Below are 17,542 nucleotides of genomic sequence, written 5' to 3'. Positions count from 1 at the left end.
TCTGTGGGAGAGCAGCTTTATCTGTGGGTCTGTGGGAGAGCAGCTTTACCTGTGGCTCTGTGGGAGAGCAGCTTTATCTGTGGCTCTGTGGGAGAGCAGCTTTATCTGTGGCTCTGTGGGAGAGAGCAGCTTTATCTGTGGCTCTGTGGGAGAGAGCAGCTTTATCTGTGGCTCTGTGGGAGAGAGCAGCTTTATCTGTGGCTCTGTGGGAGAGAGCAGCTTTATCTGTGGCTCTGTGGGAGAGAGCAGCTTTATCTGTGGCTCTGTGGGAGAGCAGCTTTACCTGTGGCTCTGTGGGAGAGCAGCTTTATCTGTGGCTCTGTGGGAGAGCAGCTTTATCTGTGGCTCTGTGGGAGAGAGCAGCTTTATCTGTGGCTCTGTGGGAGAGCAGCTTTACCTGTGGCTCTGTGGGAGAGAGCAGCTTTATCTGTGGCTCTGTGGGAGAGCAGCTTTACCTGTGGCTCTGTGGGAGAGAGCAGCTTTATCTGTGGCTCTGTGGGAGAGAGCAGCTTTATCTGTGGCTCTGTGGGAGAGAGCAGCTTTATCTGTGGCTCTGTGGGAGAGCAGCTTTAGTTATTATCATCATAGTCCTATTATGTGCTACTGAATCAACCAGATGGCAAAGCATAGATATGCTATGTGAGGGGCAGAATAGAAATGTCTAATTGAGGAATAGAAATGTTATTATTTTTGTTTTCGTATACACATTATTCACGCCCACGCCACAACCCTGCATGTGTCCCACATTGTCCCACACAAACACACTCTTTGTCCCACATCTAGTTGGGATCTGGTCACCCTATTGGTTGGTTTAGATAAGAAGAGTCTGACGACCGCAAGGTACATTAATGCAAGTAAATGTGAAAAAGTTGACACCAAAAGCCAGACAGAGGGCTTGTTTCCAGTTTGTTTTTTAATAAACAATCAAACTCAGCTTTTTTGCCTGCCCATTTGTTCGGTGGAAACTTGATCATGAAGTTGATAAAAACATGAATAAAATAAAGTAGTGTCCATGTAGCTAGCTACTTTTGCCATGTAGCTTATAGTGTAGCTTGCTACAATTCTCTGGGGATAGCTTCCATTGAGCTATATTTAATAGAGAGTAACTGGTAGTGTAGCTTACTACATTTTCCAAGTAGCTTGCCCATCACTGCTTACTTTATAATTAACCCATTTTGGGCGGGAACCCCTTTTGGTGTTTTAAACATTATGTTATAATTTAGCTATTGAAAAATAGCAGATCTACAAGCTCATAGCGCGCCCAATAGAGAGAATTCTGGGGGTCCTTGACATGAAAAAGGTTGAGCACCAGTAGGTGCGTTTCCATAAAGCCGTTTTGTTTGCGCATTAAGGCTCTTGCGCAAAATCTCCTGGATGGAAACACATCAACATGCGAATAAGTCTCCATTTTTTGCAAAACACTTTTTCGCTTGGAGGTTGCGGATTTAGGCTTTTTCGAAAAAAGGGAAATGCGCAAATAGTGTATGGAAACACTTGCGGAAAAGGTTTTTAATTAGAAAGCATTGAACTCGCATTATATCGCTTTTGAACAGTTGGAAAATAAAATAAAACAACGATGGGGAGGCAGTGGAGTGAACCAGGGCTGGACTGGCCACCGGGCATACCGGGCATTTTCCCGGTGGGCCGCGGCCGTAGGGGGCCGCCATGATAAAAAAAAAAAAAAAAAAGGCAGGCAGGCCAATAGGCGGCAGGCCACCAGGAAAGGTCCGGGCGTGCTGCCATTCTGGGGTAGCGCCCCCTGACCCCCCCCGGCGGTGCAGTGCAGGGGGGGGCCACATAATATTATGTTGCCTATCTGCGTGCTGGTTGTGGTGGGCCGGTCTGGGCCAAATTCACGCGAAAATGCCCGGGCCGAATTTTTGTCCCAGTCCAGCCCTGGAGTGAACGGTGCATGGGATGGTGGACAGAGAGGGAGAGGGAGTGATGTTGTGGATACATATAAGGTTCCAATTTACTACTACCCGACCCGTCCGATTAATAATTGTGTAGCGTGTTCAAAGATCCCATATGAAGTCTGAATCCTCCGGAGTTGATCGGGGCGCTCCGATCATTTTGATATCTGGATCGCTACTGTATGGATGCAAGACACACACACACACACACACACACACACACACATATGCGCGCGCGCACACACACACACACACACACACACACACACACACACACACACACACACACACACGTGGACTACGAGTAGTGTAGTAGACTAAACTTTTATATAACCTAGCTGCCTGGGTCCCTACTCCCTGCAGGCTATTCGATTTCGATCCATGCATATGCTTCATCTATTCTTATATATTTATATTCATTGCATAAGATAAGCAACCTAAACGTGTAGGCTATAGGCTATATAGCCGATGAAACAAGTTATTCACAACTGTTTGCAGCTGTCAATCAATTTACAGTATAAACGACCAGTATGCTCCAATCGAGTCCCGTGACATATAGGCTACATGTGCCCCGAATATATTTATTAAGACAAGCATTACACAACAAATCGTTCTTTGTACGTTCTTTGACTGTAGGTGTCGTCAATACTGTGAAAGCAGCAGACGGTCGGTCAGCCGCTGACCAGGGATCAGATTACAGCGCAGTATATGGGGTCCCGTCCGTTAAACTGAGATACAGCATACAGCATACATACAGCGCATCAAATCAATGGTGTGAACATCGATTAGGACTACTTTACATGAGCCTCACTTTACTGGCAAAACAGTGCAACCTACTGCACATTTCATGAACTTATTGCATATGCGCATTTTATCAGTTTAATGGAAACACCGACAATTCGCTTTTCTTTTTTCGACTTAATGAACATACGCTTCCTTTTTTCGCAAAGGCTTAATGGAACCGCACCTACTGACATAGAAACATAGGTTTTTCAGAAAAATTTTAGGATTTAGAAGCCTTTTGGGTTAATAGCGTTTCTGTGCTTTCTCAGTATGAAGAAAGTGTCCAGAGATATGAGGGACTGAGACAGACTAGCCTTCAGTAGCCAGGCTTTTATTTCCGTTCGCATCGGCAGAGTAGAGAGAGAAAGACGAACGGACTTGTAGACACTGTGTGTGTGTGTGTGTGTGTGTGTGTGTGTGTGTGTGTGTGTTCTGCACACGCCCAGGCCAATCACAATGATTGACACATAGGAGGAACAATGAGAAACTGTAGCCTCGCATAGCCAGCGTTGGGAAGTACCAACTACAAGTGAAAGCAACAGAGGGGTATCATTAGACAAAGTTCGACTGAATTTAAAAAATCACACCCGTGTGAACTGAGTGGTGTAAGGTCTGTCTGACGTAATGAAATCATGTCTGACGTAATGAAATCACACCCGGGTGAACAGGGTGAACATAGCAACCATGCTCATTTTTTCTGCACTAACAAAGCCAGTTGTAGAAATTACACCCGGGTGAACAGGGTGAACATAGCAACCATGCTCATTTTTTCTGCACTAACAAAGCCAGTTGTAGGAGTGGTTTACACCACTCAAAAAACTGCAGTAAAACATGTATATTAAAAAACCCAGACTATTTTATTATCAGAATTGGATCACCCTCCCTTGGACTCTAAATACAATTATCTCACCCTCCCTCTGACTACAATTAGAAAGGCATCACCCTCCCCTATTGTCCTCCAGGCCCCCCTTTTCCTAAATTTCAACTGGTCCCTTAGAACATGCCATTGTGATTCACATTCAATGTGATTCTCTATCCAGGAATATGTATTTTATTGGTTTTAATCTCTCTCTCTCTCTCTCTCTCTCTCTCTCTCTCTCTCTCTCTCTCTCTTTCTCTCTCTCTCTCTCTCTCTCTCATCTGGTTGTATTCTTCATTTAGACTGGAGAACTGCGGGTTGCCAGAGAGATGCTGTGAAGTTCTGGCCTCAGCTCTAACTTCTAATCCCTCCCTCCATCTGAGAGAATTGGACCTGAGTCTCAACATGGTGAATGAGTCGGGAATGAAGATGCTGCTCTCTGCTGGGCTGGAGAAACTCAAGTGAGTAGACCCTGTTGTGGGGCCCGGTTTACAGGAGAACCCTTTACTATTTGTGGGTAACGTTTGTGGGGCATCACCACTATTTTACTATTTTCAGACATGTGATGATTGATGCATTGTTGTTCTACTTCCTACAGAGTGAAACACTGTAGTGTCAGCTAGTGGAGACGTTGTGTTAGACAGTCAGACATTGATGCATTGTTGTTCTACTTCCTACAGAGTGAAACATGGTGGAGAAGATCGGTTCAATCCTCATCTCATTAAAGGACGTGAGTATCTCTCAATATTGACATCTTATACAGAGTTTTTTTTAACACCTACTGTATAGTTTGGTAGACTTCAGGGGTGTAGTTGTAACGTTGTTGGTTGGGTTTGCTTTCACATTGTAGTTTGTCAAGCACGCAGTCTGGCGCGCACACAGTGCATCTTCAGGCGTGTGCGTGTTGGTCAAACAAGGATTTCATACTCCTTAGTGACACGTTGCAGACAACTACAGCCTTGACTGAGCGATAAAGCCAGTCAATAGAAATATGTGGGAGATCGGAATGATAAATAAATCACATTGAATGTGATTCACATTGAATGTGATTCACATTGAATGTGATCCACATTCAATGTGAATCACATTGAATGTGAATCACATTCAATGTAAATCACATTCAATGTGAATCACATTCATCACATTCATCACATTGATGAATGTGAATCACATTGAATAAAAAATACTATATACCAAATTTCCCACTTTAACCCATTCTGGTGTTTCAAGCATTATGTTATACTTTAGCTATTGAATTTTATTTGAAAAAACGTGAAAATGTGGTGCAAATCTTTGAACATATATTCTTTCAGAGTGAAAGTTTTTAACTCAAATCTTTGCTTCTGGGAGGGGGGGTCCCTGGAACAACATATTTTCAGATGGGGGTCGGTGGCCAAATACATATATTATTGGGGGTCCTTGACATGGAAAAGGTTGAGCACCACTGTGTGTGTGTGTGTGTGTGTGTGTGTGTGTGCGCGCACACAGTCTCTCTGTGTGTGCGCGGGCGCGCACAAGTGTGTGTGTGTGTGTGTGTGTGTGTGTGTGTGTGTGTGTGTGTGTGTGTGTGTGTGTGTGTGTGTGTGTGTGTGTGTGTGTGTGTGTGTGTGTGTGTGTGTGTGTGTGTGTGTGTGTGTGTGTGTGTGTGTGTGTGTGTGTGTGTGTGTGTGTGTGTGTGTGTGTGCAGTCGCGCACGTGTGTGTGTGTGTGTGTGTGTGCGCGCGCGCACATGTGTGTGTGTGTGTGTGTGTGTGTGTGCGCAAACGCAAATGTGTTTGTGTTCGCTCACGCGCGCGTGTGTGCGTGCGTGCGCATGTTGGTGTGTGTGTGTGCGCACATGTGTGTGTGTGTGAGAGAGACGGGGTGCAAGTGTGTGTGTGTGTGTGTGTGTGCAAACTCAAATGTGTTTGTGTGTTCGCTCACGCGCGTGTGTGCGCGTGCGTGCGCATGTTGGTGTGTGTGTGTGTGTGCGTGCGCGTGTGGGTGCATGCGGGTGTGTGTGTGTGTGTGTGTGTGTGTGTGTGTGTGTGTGTGTGCGCGCACACGTGTGTGTGAGAGAGACTGGGTGCAAACGCAAATGTGTGTGTGTGTGTGTGTGTGTGTGTGTGTGTGTGTGTGTGTGTGTGTGTGTGTGTGTGTGTGTGTGTGTGTGTGTGTGTGTGTGTGTGTGTGTGTGTGTGTGTGTGTGTGTGTGTGTGATGTACTTAATGGTTACCTCTGACCTCCAGATTGATATGGTTTGACCTCAGATTGATAGTGCGTGCGTGCGCGTGTGTGTGTGTGATGCACTTAATGGTTACTGTGTGTTCTCTTCTCAGATTTCCAGCGTCTCACACTGGACACAAACACAGCAAGCTGTAGCCTCACTCTGTCTGAGGACAACAGGAAGGTCACACGGGTGGAGGGACAGGATCATCAGTATCCTGATCATCCTGAACGGTTTGATGTCTGCGAGCAGGTTCTGAGTGCAGAGAGCGTGAGCGAACGCTGCTACTCTGAGGTAGAGTGCAGTGAAGGGGTTTATATAGCAGGGACTGACAGAGCAATCAGCAGGAAAGGAGATGGTGGTGACTGTAGGCTTGGAGGCAATGTAAAGTCATGGAGTCTGGAGTGTTATGGTGACAGTTACTATGTCAGACACAATAGGGAGGAGACTGTCCTCCCTGTCCGTCCCTCTAGACGCTCCAACAGAGCAGCAGTGGATGCTGACCGTGAGGACAGTGAGGACGGGGTCTACAGAGTAGCAGTGTACGTGGACCGTCCCGCTGGGACTCTGTCCTTCTATGACGTGTCCTCAGAGGACACTCTGACCCACCTGTACACCTTCCAGAACCCGTCCACTGAACCCCTCTGCCTTGGGTTCTGGTTGAGGATGTGTGGCTCCTCAGTGTTTCTGTGTGAGCAGAGATAGAGTCTCGATGCGAGCGAGGGTCACATCAGGTCGCCATGGTTACTCCACATGTCTGAGTGAGTCCAGGTTGTCATGGTTACCACTGTCGCCAGTACGCCTGACATCATGGACTCCATATTTGGTCATGAGTGACTCATCATGACATCATGGTGACATCACGCTGATGATGTATATAAGAAGCACAGTGACAATCTGTCAACCAGATTGCTAGGGTTTGACCTCTGACCTCCAGATTGATATGGTTTGACCTCCGACCCCAGATTGATAGGGTTTGACCTCTGACCTCCAGATTGATAGGGTTTGACCTCTGACCTCCAGATTGATAGGGTCTGACCTCCAGATTGATACGGTTTGACCTGACCCCAGATTGATAGAGTTTGACCTCTGACCTCCACATTGATACGGTTTGACCTGACCTCAGATTGATAGGGTTTGACCCCTGACCTCCAGATTGATATGGTTTGACCTCTGACCTCCAGATTGATAGGGTTTGACCTCTGACCTCCAGATTGATAGGGTTTGACCTCTGAACTCCATATTGATAGGGTTTGACCTTTGACCTCAGATTGATAGGGTTTGACCTCTGAACTCAGATTGATGGGGTTTGACCCCTGACCTCCAGATGAACATATTTTGTTCCAGTAGAATTGTTTCTCGCTCCAGTCCAAGGAAACAAATATATATCCTATAATAAATGCACCACGTCTCTGTGTGTGCACGTGTGTATGCATGTCTATGTCCCTGTGTGTGCACGTGTGTACGCACGTCTGTTATCCACGTAACTCGAGAACTCTTCGCCACCACTGACTTCTAATGTTGACACAGGCGTTCCTGTGTCCAGAACCGCCAAAAAAGGCTCTGGTCAGGCTCTGCCAGTGGACCTAATGAGCCTAAAGTCCACTCAGCCTCACCGGTACCATTCCCAGTCCACTTTTCACAGTCAGTTTGCACTCTTCAGACACAGAAATCTCCATATATGGACACAGACAGACAGACACAGAGATCTCCATATATGGACACAGACAGACAGACACAGATCTCCATATATGGACACAGACAGACAGACACAGAGATCTCCATATATGGACACAGACAGACAGACACAGAGATCTCCATATATGGACACAGACAGACAGACACAGAGATCTCCATATATGGACACAGACAGACAGACACAGAGATCTCCATATATGGACACAGACAGACGGTTAAAACGGGTATACTATGACAGCGGGTACTGCATGCTAGGTTCCCAACTTGCATCGTTCCCAAGTGGGCCGGTGGCCGACGGGACATTTATAAAGATGGCTTTACCCACGGCTCATTAGACGCCGTTACAATGCCTCAGGAAACCAAAAGAAACAACCAAAAACATCACGGGAGGATCCATTAGCCGTTTGCTGACCTCCTGGTGACGACCCGGGTCATTTTCACCTTTAAAACAAAGACCTTGGCAAGGAGAGAACAGGTGGCAGTGAGATTAGATTAGATTAGATTAGATTAGATTAATGACTTTCCATCAAGACTGATGATGATGGTGTTTTTGATTTTTGTTACTGATACTTATTTCTTGTATTCGAGTATTTAGATATTTTTTTCATGTTCTCTTTTTGATGACATGTGTAGATGTTCCGGTTACAGGCTGGGCCAATGGTGGATTTTACTGTATGGTGGATTTTATTGTATGGTGGATTTTATTTCATGGTGTATTTTATTTTAAAGTCACCGTACCAACTTTGTGGTGTTCTAAAACATGTTACTGTAAATGGCTGTGGATTCATTGCTAAGTGCCTAAATGATAAAACATGTTACTGTAAATGGCTGTGGATTCATTGCTCAGTGCCTAAATGATAAAACATGTTACTGTAAATGGCTCTGTGGATTCATTGCTAAGTGCCTAAATGATAAACTGTAATTGTTTTAATTTAATAAACGGATTGGTGAAAAGTCTGTCGTGGTTCTGTTGTCGTGAATGAATTATTCATAGTCTTGTCACATGACAGTTTGGCCACAGCTCATTGGTCAGGGTTTGACATTAAGATGTAAAACTATGAATTGACGAAAACAAGTGAGACTTAAACATCGCAGCCCAGATTTGGCTCGAACAATAAGGGGTTCCCCCTTTCTGAAACCAGCTCCTCGCCACTCGCCCTACACACTTGCCCTCGATATGCGCGTTCACGCGATGCTGCGCCATATTAAGTGTCGTCCGAAACCAAGCAGCCTTGGGTGGAAGTGGCTTATAAAGCCCTCAAGAGCGAGTCTGTGCCGATCTAGACTCTATTGCCTTGTGCAGCCCTGCTCTCTGTCCGCATGGAAACCAAGACCTACAAATGTAAGAACCACCACAAATAAATGATAAATAAACTCCTCCTACACAATCTTCATCTGATGCAGAATAGACAACGCTCCAACTGATGTTCACAATTAAGGGCTCTTTATTTACCCCACCGTGAAAAACTATAAATTAAAGTTATGAAACCACACAAACAAAACAACTTTTAACACAATGATTTATAAACACCATGGATGTATATGACATGTCATTTTTGACAGTCACGCTGTATTTCCTTTTTCCATATTAATGAAATCCACATGTCACAAACATACACGATGCAATGCAATATAACTGTACAAACAAAATAACAGGTAACACAATGGCGTGATGGTAACCATGGAAACGAATGGTGTCTGTTTCCTGTTTCTGCACAAGGAGGGCGAGTGTATTTCCAAACAGTTTTTTATACCCAGCACCCTAATCAAGGGAACTGGATTCAGCTGGAGGGTCACTTCCTGACCAGGGAACCTCCCAAGAGCACTTCAAGTCAAGGGACTGTTTTCAGAAAGGGCCGTTGAGTTTGTTCTCCTTCCATGCCACGAAAAGCCACATTCCTTTACGACTGTTGGTAGGGCGCTACCAACAGTCATTAAAGAAATGTGAATACCTAGACTCCTTCAAAACCGCTCTCAAAGAGCCCTTACAGGTGGCTGCAGTTCAGTGGCGTCTCTCCAGGGGGGCATTGGGGGGCTTTGCCCCCCCCCCAGATTGGATTTTGTGCCCCTCCAGTCCAGATTGGCCAGTAGTACCCTACCCTATACCCTCCCAGTAGTACCCTACCCTATACCCTCCAGTCCAGATTGGCCAGTAGTACCCTACCCTATACCCTCCCAGTAGTACCCTACCCTATACCCTCCAGTCCAGATTGGCCAGTAGTACCCTACCCTATACCCTCCCAGTAGTACCCTACCCTATACCCTCCAGTCCAGATTGGCCAGGGATACCCTACCCTATACCCTCCAGTCCAGATTGGCCAGTAGTACCCTACCCTATACCCTCCAGTCCAGATTGACCAGTAGTACCCTACCCTATACCCTCCAGTCCAGATTGACCAGTAGTACCCTACCCTATACCCTCCAGTCCAGATTGGCCAGTAGTACCCTACCCTATACCCTCCAGTCCAGATTGGCCAGTAGTACCCTACCCTACCTACCAGTAGTACCCTACCCTACCTACCAGTAGTACCCTACCCTATACCCTCCAGTCCAGATTGGCCAGTAGTACCCTACCCTATACCCTCCAGTCCAGATTGACCAGTAGTACCCTACCCTATACCCTCCAGTCCAGATTGACCAGTAGTACCCTACCCTATACCCTCCAGTCCAGATTGGCCAGTAGTACCCTACCCTACCTACCAGTAGTACCCTACCCTATACCCTCCAGTCCAGATTGGCCAGTAGTACCCTACCCTACCTACCAGTAGTACCCTACCCTACCGTACCAATATTTTAATATGTTTTACAAATGTTACATCTTGAAGTAAAGTTCTCCAAGATTATTGTACATGTTCAAATTAATTAAGTTAATAGAAATACAAGGTAATATATGCATGCAGAAGACATTATAATGCTCGACACATTTGTATTTCTTTGTTGTTAATTGTAGCCTTTTTCAACGCATCACTTTGTCAATAGGTGACTATTTGTTATACATATGGGGGGGGGGGGGCTGGAGACGGCACCGCTGTAGTTCAAATCTGGACCCGGTAAAAAGTCAAACCACTCCCCCTGTTTACTGTAAATACTGTATTTATCCATTTTGGGCGGGAACCCCTTTTGGTGTTTTAAACATGTTATAATTTAGCTATTGAAAAATAGCAGACCTACAAGCTCGTAGCGCGAGCTTGTAGGTCTGCTATTTTTGAAAAATCGTTAAAATGTGGCGCAAATCATTGAATATATATTTCAGTGCGAACATTTTTAACTAAAATATTTGCTTCTGGGGGGGGGGGGGGGTCCCTGGAACTACATATTTTCAGATGGGGGTCTGTCGCCCAATAGAGAGAATTCTGGGGGTCCTTGACATGAAAAAGGTTGAGCACCACTGACATAGAAACATCAGAAAAATGTTAGGATTTAGAAGGCTTTTTTTTAATCGACCTCAGTCCAAAACGGGTTAATCTTACAGACCTTGTACCCTCTGTACTTAACTGTGAGTGGACGTCCCAATTGGGTCGGCGGTGGGGGGATTCAGATTTTTACGCGGGCCAATTTCGAATTGCAGCCGTCCGTAGGTGCCCTTTGAGAGCGGTTTTGAAGGAGTCAAGGGATTTGCATGTCTTAATGACTGTTGGTAGGGCGTTCCACATTTTGGTGGCATAGGAGCGAAAATAATTTAGTCCCTTGTTTGTGCCGAATCTGGGTTGTACATGGTTCGTTGCACTCCCTCTGGTGTTGTGGGTGTGGACTTCGTTAACATTAAGGAAGTATCTAGACAGGTACATGGGTTGGTGGAGTATCGAATCTTGTGGACCAGACCCATTACAAGATGCTGTACTCTGTCGTTGACCCTAAGCCATTCCAGTCTGTCAAAGTGGGCAGGGGTGAGGTGGGTTCGGGGGGTGAGGCCAAGTAGGAGCCTGACCAGTTTGTTTTGGGAAGTCTGGAGCCTAGTTTTAAGGGCCTTTGAGGTGCTGTTGTACCAGGAGGTGCATGCATAGTCAAAGAAACCTTGTACTCCTGTTAAGGTCTTCAAGGTGTTTTTGTTGACCAGTGAGGAGATCCTGTAAAGGAATCTTGTTCTTTGGTTGACTTTTTTGATTACGTTGGTGGCCATTTTATCACCGGAAAGATTAGCCTCCAGGATGGAACCTAGGTAGGTAATTTCATCTTTACGTGTGATAACATTGTCACCCACTCTAACCATGAAGCCATTTGCCTTGCTGAGATTAGATCCAAAGAGAATGGATTCAGTTTTTCCCAGGTGTAAAGATAGTTTGTTATCAGCGAGCCAGGTGCAGATTCTACTGAGTTCAGAGCTGAGGGCCTTTTCAACCTGCAGTTTGTTCCTGTCCGAGACCAGCAGTGCCGAGTCATCTGCGAACAGGAACAAGTTGCAGTCACAAGCTGAAGTCATGTCGTTTACATATATTAGGAACAGTAAAGTCCCTAGTATGCTTCCTTGTGGAACGCCACAGCTCACTGGGGAGGTGTGTGTGTGTGTGTGTGTGTGTGTGTGTGTGTGTGTGTGTGTGTGTGTGTGTGTGTGTGTGTGTGTGTGTGTGTGTGTGTGCGTGTGCGTGCGTGTGTTGATCCCGTTCTCATGAATGAATGAATGACCTAAAAACCCTTTTCACATCAAGGTACATAATGTATTATTCACCATCTGAGCCACGGACCACCGTCTGATGACATTTAGCCTCTCAGACCCATTTGAGCCACGGACCACCGTTTGATGACATTTAGCCTCTCAGACCCATTTGAGCCACGGACCACCGTTTGATGACATTTAGCCTCTCAGACCCATTTGAGCCACGGACCACCGTTTGATGACATTTAGCCTCTCAGACCCATTTGAGCCACGGACCACCGTTTGATGACATTTAGCCTCTCAGACCCATTGGAGCCACGGACCACCGTTTGATGACATTTAGCCTCTCAGACCCATTTGAGCCACGGACCACCGTTTGATGACATTTAGCCTCTCAGACCCATTTGAGCCACGGCAGGGCCGGTTCTAGGCATAAGCAATATAAGCGGTCGCTTGGGGCCACAACCACTGAGGGGGCCACATCGCAACATATAAATGTATTTGAAATTCAATAAAAATGTTAATTTTCAGGATTCCAATTCAGAAATACCCGTAGCTAAAAAATTATTCAGGATTCAAATTAAAAAGTGAGCAAAAAATAGCAGATCTACGAGCTCACGTCTCAGTTTGAGCTTGTAGATCAGCTTTTTTTTTTACTATATGCATTGTGGCCCTCTGGAGTGAGTGTGGACTCACTCAATTAGTACATCTTTAAATGTTATGATGAATTGAAAATGGAGGACCCTGATGTAAACAAGTCTTAGTGCTTTTTCCTACTTCTATCTCCAAGTATCAGCTATAGTGTTTGTACTGATCTGTGTTTCCTAGTTCTGATTGATTGATTGATTGATTGATTGAAGTGAACAGTTTGCAGAATTACAGTACATTTCAAGCACAAACTCAATACAAAGACTGTTAACTGTGAGTGGACGACACCATACAGGATTCTGAAAGGATTCTGTTGGACAAGATAAATGAGTACATTGACTCCACCGACAATCAGTTTGGATTCAAACCCAAGCATGGCACTGATCTGTGTATATATGCTTTGAAGGAAATGGTAAACAAATATAGAGGGCAGAACTCAACAGTCCTTATGTCTTTTATTGATGCGTCGAGAGCCTTTGATCGTATCAATCATAGAAAGCTTTTTATTAAACTAAGCCTAAGAGGGGTGCCTGGGGGCATAGTTAGGATCTTGGCCTATTGGTATGCCAACCAAACCATGAGAGTCAAGTGGGGCAATAGTGAATCAGGCCCATTTGGGGTCACCAATGGGGTCAGACAGGGAGAAATGTTGTCGCCTATTCTTTTTGAGTGGTGTAAACCACTCCAACAACTGGCTTTGTTAGTTTACGTGTCCACGTGTTTGTTCGTACCAAAAAAATGAGCATGGTTGCTATGGTCACTCAGTTCACACGGGTGTGATTTCATTACGTCAGACATTACGTCAGACCACAGCTGATCAGGCTATATAATACCTTACACCACTCAGTTCACACGGGTGTGATTTTTAATTTATATATGGATGATCTGTCGAAACAGTTGAATGCTTGTAACACTGGTTGTATGCTGGGTAATGATCTTGTCAATCATTTGATGTATGCAGATGATTTAGTCATACTGAGCCCAAGTAGCGCTGGACTACAGCAGCTGCTCGACATATGTACTGAGTATGGCATTGAAAATGATATCAAATATAATGCCAGTAAGAGTGTTGTTCTTATTTGTAGAACAAAAGAGGACAAAAGTCAAACATTTCCTGATTTTAAACTATCTCTTAACACTCTCAGTGTCTGTAGTAAAGTCAAATATCTTGGACATTTTATTACAGAACAGTTGACAGATGATGATGATATACACATACAGTGTCGTAGGATGTATGCACAGGCGAACACCCTCGCACGCAAGTTCAGTATGTGTTCAGAAGCAGTTAAGATTACTCTATTTAGAGCTTACTGTACACCACTCTACACTGCCCACTTGTGGTCAAGCTACAAAAAAGCAAGTATTCAGAAACTTCAAGTAGATATAATGATGCCATGAGAATTTTACTCAAAAAGCCTAGATGGTGCAGTGCAAGTGAGATGTTTGTGGCTGCAAGAGTCAATACTTTTCAAGCTGTTCTCCGGAACTTAATGCATAGATTCATGTGTCGCTTGGATGAGTCTGTGAATAGCATAATCGTCAGTATAAATAACCCTGTCAAAAGTTGCACTAGATACTCCTCTAGCCTTAGAAAACATTGGCTTAAAATCCTTTATTTATAACTGTCACAGATGCCTGTCTAACATGTACATTTGGACTGTTTTTTTTATTTATTTTTTATTGGATGTATATTGTATTTTGTGTTTTGTATGTTTCTCTATGGACCCTGAGTCTGCAATAAAGTCATTCATTCATTCATTCATTCATTAATTCATTCATAAAGCATTACACTTTTTTACAAGAGGGTCCACCTTGTTCAATTCATCAAAACATTTAGAGACGTACAAATAGACACTTCTATATAGTCAAAGAACAGAACAGGAATTCATCATAGAGGAGGTAAAAGGGGGGCCAGTTTCGAATTGCAGCCGTCCGTAGGTGCTCTTTGAGGGCAGTTTTGAAGGAGTCAAGGGATTCACATATGTCTTAATGACTGTTGGTAGGGCGTTCCACATTTTGGTGGCATAGGAGCGAAAATAATTTAGTCCCTTGTTTGTGCCAAATCTGCAGGTTGCACATGGTGTGTTGCACTCCCTCTGGTGTTGTGGGTGTGGACAAGTATCAGCTATAGTGTTTGTACTGATCTGTGTTTTCGTCTATAGTGTTTGTACTGATCTGTGTTTTCGTCTAGTGTTTGTATTGATCTGTGTTTTCGTCTATAGTGTTTGTACTGATCTGTGTTTCCTAGTTCTATCCCCAAGTATCAGCTATAGTGGTTGTACTGATCTGTGTTTCCTAGTTCTATCCCCAAGTAGCCTATAGCTATAGTGTTTGTACTGATCTGTGTTTTCGTCTATAGTGTTTGTATTGATCTGTGTTTCCTAGTTCTATCCCCAAGTACAGCTATAGTGTTTGTATTGATCTGTGTTTTCTAGTTCTATCCCCAAGTATCAGCTATAGTGTTTGTACTGATCTGTGTTTCCTAGTTCTATCCCCAAGTATCAGCTATAGTGTTTGTATTGATCTGTGTTTCCTAGTTCTATCCCCAAGTATCAGCTATAGTGTTTGTATTGATCTGTGTTTCCTAGTTCTATCCCCAAGTATCAGCTATAGTGTTTGTATTGATCTGTGTTTTCGTCTATAGTGTTTGTATTGATCTGTGTTTTCGTATGAAATGTCCCCTGCATTCCACACACTGGGAATAGAACCCTCAATCAATTCGTGTGCTGAACAGCAGGCGTCGCTGTTTGACCACGCAGCGCGGTCACCCGAAGCAGGAACGAACGACTCCCATTGAAGTTCCAACGAAGTTTCACTCACTTAACTTTACCTGTTTCGTGCGTGTGTGTGCGTGTGACTGCATGGCGACACACTGTAGAGACTGCAGTCTGTCGGTCTGTCGGCTCATTCCGGACACCATTTACACGTTCTATAATTTGAATTTCAATGTAATTGAATTAGTTTAATTCGAGCGGCTCTCGTCGTAGTGAATTTAAATGAAATCACGCGGTGTCTCCAAACTCTCCATGCTGTCGCACTGTGAGGTAGTTTTAGTCTAAATTAAAAGCTGTCTAGTATAAATTAACTAGTCTATACTGTCTCCACATGCTGTCACAGTGTGAGCTAGATTCATCTAAACAGCTTATAGTTAATTTAAATGAAATGCGGTGTTTCCATGCTGTCAAACTGGGATGTTGTTTGTCTCTGGCAGCCTACCTCTCCTAACCTGACTCCGCCAGAGTAAGCGCTTTTCACACTACACCACTAGAGGGCACTCTTAGTTTAGGGAGCTCAACATTTCAGCTCCAAGGAATAATTCACTACAAAATGGTCAGCTCATTAATATTTTGTAAAATAATTGTTTTATTAGGACAATAAAGGATATATTTTGAATTACAATTTACAATTTAGGCATTTAGCAGACGCTCTTAATCCAGAGCGATTTACATTAAGCAATAACAAAAGCATGGCATACATCACATATATAAAAAGTAGTTATCATGAATCATGCGTAAACTAAGAACGTAACAGTGGAGTATCTATGTTAACTATACATACTATACTATATAATATATTATACATGTGTACTATAAAGTGCTATGACTACATAAAGTGCAATTCTAGAGCTGTCTACGTAACAAGCTATAAGTCTGTTTAAAATACTATCTAAGTCTACATAATGTGCTATCTAAGGGGCTAGGCTATGGCAAGTGCTACGGGCCATGGTGGAGTCTGAAGAGGTGGGTTTTCAGACTACGGCGGAAGATTGGGAGTGAGGCTGCAGTTCTGACTGTGATGGGAAGTGCATTCCATAGTTTTGGAGCCAGAAGGGAGAAGAGTTTGGTACGTGTGGAGCGTTGTCCCGGCGTTTTTAGTGAAGGTACCTCCAGCTTCCCTGCGTTGGCTGATCTGAGTGCGCGGGAGGGTTTGTAGGGTACGAATGAAACCAATTTTATTATTTACCTAAATTAAATTATTAAGCTAAATTACCTAAATAAGAAGTTCAACTTGTAAATGGTTTTGCTTGTGTTCTGGTGGTTTAATTAATGGAACAATGTGCTGACACTTGACAGGATTACCCTTTTCTAGCCTGAAAACACACAAAATCACCTGTTTTATGTTGCTGTTGGGCTGAAATCTATTTTTTTTAATGAATGAATGCTATAGTGTATAATCACTTAATGCGGTCCACGCGTTGCACTGCGACGCGTATTGAGCTTGTACGTAGATCGGCTATTTTTTGCTACGGCGTTAGGCTATAATATGCAATGTGATTGTGAGTGTGGAAATATAGTGGCAAAGCAAAGGAAGCAAAGTTACTATATTTACCCAGGGTAACTGGACTATAGCCTGGTTAATAAACCAGACCGAATCAGCCGTTGGCAAAAAAAAGTTGCCTACCAGCGGATTACGGTCTGGCGAGGCTCAGTAGCACGCCTCTTTCCTACAGCAGAGAACAGGTCGGACCAATCGGGACACGGTATGCAATATAGGCGGGCTTTGGTACAGTGACGTTCAATGCTTGAGACCTTTGACTGACAGTAGCTCTGACCAATTGCGTCAAAGAGAAAATGTTCCCCGGGAAATGAAATCCAAGTGGAGCCAGCCCAGACTGATATACCGCGACAGTGTTGTGTGATATTAGTCTGGCTTATTAGCCAGGCTAACTGGACTAAGCATCAGATACTTGTTTACAGCCAGGCCCTGCTCATAGAACATTTCATGGTAGTGGTTCAATGCCTTGCTCAAGGGCACTTCAGCGGTGGTCATTTTAACGTGCCGGTCCGGGGATACGAACTGGCGACCTTCCGGTATCAAGACCGCTCCGCAAACCGTTCGGC

General features: G+C 44.3%; 1 protein-coding gene across 1 annotated transcript in view; it reads left to right on the top strand.

Moving 5' to 3' along the window:
* The window catches only part of LOC306919211 (uncharacterized protein), a 78,823-nt gene extending 72,201 nt beyond the window's left edge, over positions 1 to 6,622 (top strand). Inside the window, exons 12-13 of the mRNA XM_079496152.1 lie at positions 4,236 to 4,285; positions 5,874 to 6,622. Coding sequence (XP_079352278.1) covers positions 4,236 to 4,285; positions 5,874 to 6,466 — 643 coding nt within the window. The 3' untranslated portion in view covers positions 6,467 to 6,622. The remainder of the gene's footprint in view (positions 1 to 4,235; positions 4,286 to 5,873) is intronic.
* Positions 6,623 to 17,542: the final 10,920 nt, after the last annotated feature.

This window comes from Electrona antarctica (genome assembly GCF_951216825.1).
Source record: "Electrona antarctica genome assembly, chromosome: 3".
In the NCBI taxonomy this organism is placed as follows: Eukaryota; Metazoa; Chordata; class Actinopteri; order Myctophiformes; family Myctophidae; genus Electrona; species Electrona antarctica.
Note: the sequence above shows the minus strand (reverse complement) of the source record. Positions and strands in the feature narration are given on the sequence as shown.